This window comes from Camelina sativa, chromosome 12 (assembly GCF_000633955.1).
Source record: "Camelina sativa cultivar DH55 chromosome 12, Cs, whole genome shotgun sequence".
In the NCBI taxonomy this organism is placed as follows: Eukaryota; Viridiplantae; Streptophyta; class Magnoliopsida; order Brassicales; family Brassicaceae; genus Camelina; species Camelina sativa.
Window position 1 is genome coordinate 21,098,549 of NC_025696.1, and position 6,501 is coordinate 21,105,049.

General features: G+C 31.9%; 2 protein-coding genes across 6 annotated transcripts in view; one reads left to right on the forward strand and one right to left on the reverse strand.

The window, feature by feature from the left end:
• LOC104732380 (tubulin beta-4 chain-like) lies at positions 1,859–3,675 on the reverse strand. 5 transcript variants are annotated; one of them, XR_758788.2, is made up of 5 exons: positions 3,060–3,675; positions 2,873–2,929; positions 2,643–2,768; positions 2,461–2,560; positions 1,859–2,127 (listed from the first exon to the last, which is right to left on the reverse strand). XR_758788.2 is itself a non-coding variant. In XM_010451911.2 (4 exons), exons 1-4 carry the CDS (start codon positions 3,286–3,288, stop codon positions 2,538–2,540), a joined length of 435 nt encoding a protein of 144 aa, XP_010450213.1. In that variant the 5' UTR covers positions 3,289–3,675; the 3' UTR covers positions 1,897–2,537. The 5 variants fall into 5 exon arrangements, 3 of the variants coding, with proteins under 3 accessions (XP_010450213.1, XP_010450214.1, XP_010450215.1); XR_758787.2 differs by having other exon boundaries at positions 1,859–2,301; XM_010451911.2 differs by having other exon boundaries at positions 1,897–2,560.
• Positions 6,245–6,501, forward strand: part of LOC104732383 — a 3,919-nt gene continuing 3,662 nt past the window's right edge. The window contains exon 1 of the mRNA XM_019234243.1: positions 6,245–6,469. Coding sequence (XP_019089788.1) covers positions 6,390–6,469 — 80 coding nt within the window. The 5' untranslated portion in view covers positions 6,245–6,389. The remainder of the gene's footprint in view (positions 6,470–6,501) is intronic.

Sequence of the window (6,501 nt, forward strand, 5' to 3'; positions counted from 1 at the left end):
CAGTCGTATGTTAGAGGTAGAAGACGAGGATATTCTGGTAATTTCGGGTTCATTAAACCTAAAATCGAACGTGTACGTACATAGAAACGTGTACGTACATATGAACGCATACGTGCATAACGTTCTTGAGTTTAGTGTACATACATAACGTTTTTTTGCTTAGTATCCATAAATCCGTTTAAATGAACGATATTATTGTGATTTTGTAGTTATCTTCAACATATCTTCTTCTGCAACCCTAGCTAATATTGTTGTTGTTGTTCACCGGAAATGGAACAAGTAAGAGATGTTACTAGAAAAAGTAAGAGATGTTACTATAACAACCTATGTAATTCGTAATTGTTTATTTATTTATTATATTTCTGAGAGGTAATGAATAATAACCACACAAAATTACATTTTAACTATAGAGGGTAATATTTAGATAACATAAATATATAATACTCAGTTCAACTAGGTACAACTAAATATATATTTAGATTTACATTTATATTTAAAATATGAAAATGATAATTAAAGTTTATAAGAATTTCTTTACATATTGAACTATTAAATAACCATGTTTAATCAACAATACAAGAATTTATCACTTTCTAATATATACTATCGTTTTCACATAAAACACTCTTTAAAGTATAAGGAAGACTTAGTAAGTGATCACCTCAAATGAAGCAAAAGAGGTGAAACCCAAATTTTTATGAACATTGTGTTATGAAAACCTTGTATATGCTAATTAATACTGATAAATCTTGTGGCCAACTGCTAATTAATAATTTATATTATAGTCCAACTGAAAATACGAAAAAATGCAAAAGTTCAACTATGGATATGAGAGTACAACTGGACAACTATGTATAATTATGTGTATACCAAATAATTTTTTACTAATATCTTGTTGTGTTTGGCTACCTCCTCCTCCAGACAGACCTATCTACCAGCACGAAAAAGAAGGATGGTATGGTTGGCTTACGGAGAATGACACAGAACCAAGCCCTTCACCGATGGATCTTAGGAATCAAGCACATAGGTTACTGTGGGATGCCCTTGATTTTGTTGTTTCTGTAGAAGCTGATGTGTTCTTCCCCGGTTTCAACAACGATGGTAGTGGGTGGCCAGATTTTTTAAGTTTGGTGATGGGTCATAGGCTCTATGAAAGGCCCTCTTCCTGAACATATAGACTAGACAGATAAGAAAGACTATTGTTAATGACTGCATTTAGCTTTTTTCCATCGTTAGGTTAATTGCACACTTGTTATGCGGATAAACTTCTTACTCTTTTGGGTTCATTATTCGTAAATTGTAGCTGATCATGCATCTTATAGTTTACTAACTTTTGTGGAATCTATATTTTACAAATTCATTATACGTCAAAACCTTCTCAAAAATATCAGTATTGCCTCCGGATGCCCTATGCATCGACGGACGGACAACTTATGCAGCAAAGGATGCCCGTTATGCTTCATCCTTCTCTGAGGTCTTCCTTTGAAGCAAATGTGAAGCTGGAGGTATCTTTTGCTCTTCTTTTTCTCATCATTGTAAATCTGATTAAGGTTCATACTCAGATTCTTTTATCCCTTTTTCTACGATAGTTTTTCTGGATTTGTTTTGACACACTACATATATAAAAGATAAAGGTATATTTCAACAGAGTTTTAATACACATTTGCTGTCTCCTGATTCACATTCATATTCATTAGGCTGAGAAGTTCACTGAAAATAGCTAATTCATAGTTCCTTTCACTTCTTTTTTAGACTGTATTGGTATAAATAGTTTGGTTAATGGTTACAGTTCCTTTCACTTCTTTTTTAGACTGTCCTGTAACGCCATTCCATAGCCTAACTGATTTATCGAACGATGCACTTGCAATCCATTTTCCATCAGGTGAGAAATAGACATGATTTACAAGCTGTTGATTTGACCAAAATTGTCCGTAAACAATCAGAAAGAGAACCAAAACCTCGGCGAAAAGAATGAAGTTTTCAAGAAAGTACATGTTGATGACCAGTCAAACGTTTTTTAGATTGTTTGTTAACAGAAGGTTCCCAGAGGAACATTGTAAAATCATCAGAACCAGACACTAATCTTTCAGGGGCATCCCCTTTTGCTTGATTGTATTTTTGGAGTGCCTATAATAAAAAGAAGCCAGCAGTTTGCAAAGGGACAGATGAAGATCAGGGTAAAAGGAGTGATTTTAAGTGTGTGGAATACTTAAGATCAGATTTTGCTAAATCAATATCTAACAATTCTGATTTTGCTAATGCCAAGGCAAAGATCCGAGAGCATACTTATGAGCTTCTTGCCTATATAAGATAAATATCGAACAATCATGGCTTTAGTAGGATTAGAGGCCACAAACTCATGACATTAGATTTGTAGGTTATCGGGTGATAGGTGATCATCGGTGCAAAACCATCGAGAAACACTAATGGCGCCTGCATTTGGACAATATTTTTACTAACCTTGACTGATTCTAAGTTTCTCCCAGGCTATACAGAACCCATCGGAATGGCAACTTCAGCTAAAAGGGTCTCCCAGGCTACATTACCCAATTCTTGTGCCCTGAAAAGGTTAGAGATTAACTATTAGTACGAATCCAGAGAGGGAAGTAATCTGAGGAATGATGGTGAGGGAAAGTTCAAACCTTTGCAAGTAAACAATGGAGTTTCAGTGTAGAGATCCCAAAGCCTGACAGTGGTGTCACCTGAACCACTTGCTAATTGCTTACCGTCAGGACTAAATGAAACACAAAGCACAGCTTCCTCGTGGCCTACAATATAAAAACAAACCAAATAAACTCAAGTAAGCCATTTGCATTGAGTTCATCTCTAATTAAACAACTCTGAAACGGAGGAAAGCAATATTATGACGTACCAGCAATGGTTTGTGAGCAACGGTTAACTGTAAACATAAAAGAGAAGAGAACCATATCTATCACAAAAATGTACATAACACAAACCATCTCAATCAACAAAGACCAAAATCGATTTCGTTTGTTCTCGTTCCTACGCAGCTTCAAAATAAAAAAAAACAGATCGAGATTCAAAAACATAGTTCGCACCTTGAAGACAATCGCTGTTCTCAGCCTCCTTCCTGACAACATCGAGAACGGAATCAATCAACTCAGCACCTTCGGTATAATGACCTTTGGCCCAGTTGTTACCAGCACCGGACTGGCCAAAGACGAAGTTATCAGGACGAAAAATCTGACCAAAGGGACCAGATATGAGGGAATCCATGGTACCAGGCTCCAGATCCATAAGAACAGCGCGAGGAACTTTGACTCCCATCGAGTAAGACTTAGATCTGCAGAGAAAACGTCATTTTTTATGGAATCTTTGTGGGCTTGACGAAATTAGGGTTTCTGGTAGGAAGTATGCTCTCGCGCTTGGCCATGAGCAGCAATGATAGCCATGAGGGAGGAAGAAAAACTGAGAGAGCAAGGGAGATTGGAAGAGACACAGTGGAGAAGAATATCGGAGACGGCGAGGGAAGAGGAGGATATAGTTTTTTTTTTTTTAGTCACCAAACTATTCTAAGATTGGTAACAAATGTCGAATTGTTCTTCAAGATTTCTTTCCATTCACTCTTGATACTCAACTCCAACAAGAATATGGTTTCTTTTGTTTGGATGCTATGATTTAGTCGAAGAACATGAAGCAAAGTACAAGGAATTGATTTCATGTTTTTTTCAATTAAATTTAATTATAAATGGCATAAAACATAATAAAACACACAACTCAAGTATAGAAGTAATTTGCAAACTTTTATGTGTTATTCTAGTAAGTCGAAAATCTCAACGTGTTAGTCTAGTAATAAACCTACTTTTATGTAATATTCTAGGTAATTTCCCTATTTTAAAACATTCTATGAAGTTTAAATATTTTAAATATTTGAACCTTTTAAAAGTTTCAATATATAAAATATTTTAAACTTTTAAAATTTATAAATTATAATTTTTTAGAAACCTTTTATAAGCTAAGAAATTTTTAAAATTTAAAGATTATAAGATTTTGAAACCTTTTAAAAGCTAAGACTTTTAGAAGTTTCAATATTTAAAATATTTTAAGCTAAGACTTTTAGAAGTTTTATTATTTATAATATTTTAAACTATTAAAATTTAAAAATTATAAAATTTAAAAACTTTTTAAAAGTTAAAAACTTTTAAATATTTCAATATTTATAATATTTAAACTTAAAAAAAATTTCAATATTATAATATTTTTTTGAAACTTTTTAAAGTTTTAGTTTGATCAAATAAAAAATCAGATCAAACCAAATAAAACTTTTTTACTTGGACACATGATAAATCAAGCTTTCCTGCTCATTCGATATTGGAAGCATATTAATTTTATTTATACTGGTTCTGAAACGTTGTCTAAAAATTTTTAGCCGATGTGGAACGTTGTACATAGTTATTTTATTTCCATAAATTTAAAATTTTCCTTTTTCTAAAAATCTTTAATATAGAAAATTCTGGAAATTTAAAAAATGTTAATGAATGACATGTCAAATCCTTATAGGTTGTTTAAAATAATTATTAATATAGAAAATTCTGAAAATTTAGAAAATGTTAATGAGTGACATGTCAAATCCTAATAGGTTGTTTAAAATCCTATATGGACATCTTAAGGAGCTTATAGCTTCTAATTTTATTTAGTATAGATGTATTATGTATAATAATAACATGTTTGTCCTCTATGCCATGAGAATAAATAATATCCTCTCTCATACACAGCTCACCTACGTCTTTGTATACCATGTGTTCTTTCCTCTTTTTTCTTTACTATTCCCTTTTATTTTTATCATATGTGCTTTAAATACTTTTACAAAAACTAAATCAAATCATTTGTAAAAATAATTTTATAGTATTTGCACGATGAGAGTTAAATTATTTTTATAGTATTTGAATGATTAAAGAATTTGCATATTTTTGTGCGTTTTTATTGTTTAGATTGGCTATATTGTATCTCTTAGAATGTATGTTTTTTATTTATTGTGCAATTAAATTATACGTTTGGGTTCTTTATGTTTATGTTGTATCTTCTAGGGTATAGCGTGCTCTTTTCAACATGTAATTAATTTGAAATTAGTTAGTTTCTTTATTTTGTGCATGAGTCTTCATCTAATGTATATTTGGTCTTCTCATCACCGCTACCACCACCATCATCACCACAGCCACCATTATCACAATTCCGTCATTACTACAACCATGGGCGGAGGCAGTAAGGAGGGAGGGGTCAGCTGACCCTATTAAATTATTTTTTTGATGTGTTTTTAGTTAGAAATAACATAATGACCCATCTAAATTTTAGATTTTGACCCTACTAAATTTAAAATTTATATTCTGACCCCTGTATATTTTGAATTTTGATCTTATTAAAACAAAATTTTCATTTTGATCCTCAAAAAACTTTGGATTTTCACCCCATTAAACCAAAAAAAAAATCAATTTAACCTCTTAAGTTTTATATTTTTAGTCCATTAAAAATGAAAATATTCTTTTGACCCCTTTAAGACTCGGCTCTGGTTCCGCCACTGACTACAACCACAACTGCTGTCGTCATAGCTACCATCACTACAACTACAACCACCACTACTATTAAATTATTGCAGGTTGTGCTAAATACTTAGATAGTATGTAATATACTATACTATTTTATGTGTTTCTATATGGAATTTTATCTTTTTAGTTACCAAAACTATTCATCATCTTAAAAATTTTATATCTGATTTTAAAAATTTAACCTATGTCAAATGTAGAAAAGAATCTACATTTTGTTTACATAAATTTTGGATTTCATATTAATTTTGTTGAAAAAATATATTACTAACAAGTATGAAAAAGTAAAATGCCTAATTTAAATAACAAATAAAAAATAAAAAATACAAAATCAAAGCCAATGTTCTCGTTCTTTCTTCATGCGCGTGTGTTGCTTTTGAAGGACCTGTTATTTTGTAAGATCCATTGGTTAGTTTCTTTATTTTTCACTTTAAAATGTATTTAATTTTATTATCAAAATTGGTTATTGAGCAAAATCACCCTTTTAAAAATGAGCAATACAAAAAACTATTTTTTTTTTAGTCAAAAATCTAATTCATATCTTTTTTATCACTGTACTAAAGAAGGTTCAAGAGGAGATAGATAAATAACGGTTAGTCCGGTCCAAATCTGCCGGTTTAGAATGAGCATTTAATTTGATTATCTCTTTAGTCGCATTATTATCATAAACAGTTCCGCAAGAAACAAATAAAGAAAGTACAGAAGGAAAAAAAAAGAGAGAAACTCGATTTCAAAATTTGAATCTTGTAACGGCCAAAGCTTCAATACCTTCTCTCTATATCCTTCTTCTTCTTCCTTCTCTCTGTTTCCCCAAATACACACTCAAAAATGGCGTCACTCGCTCCCGGCATCCTCCTAAAACTCCTGCAATGCATGAATTCCAACACACGCCCCACCGGAGACCACAGATCCGCCACACTACAAGTCACCGGAATCGTTC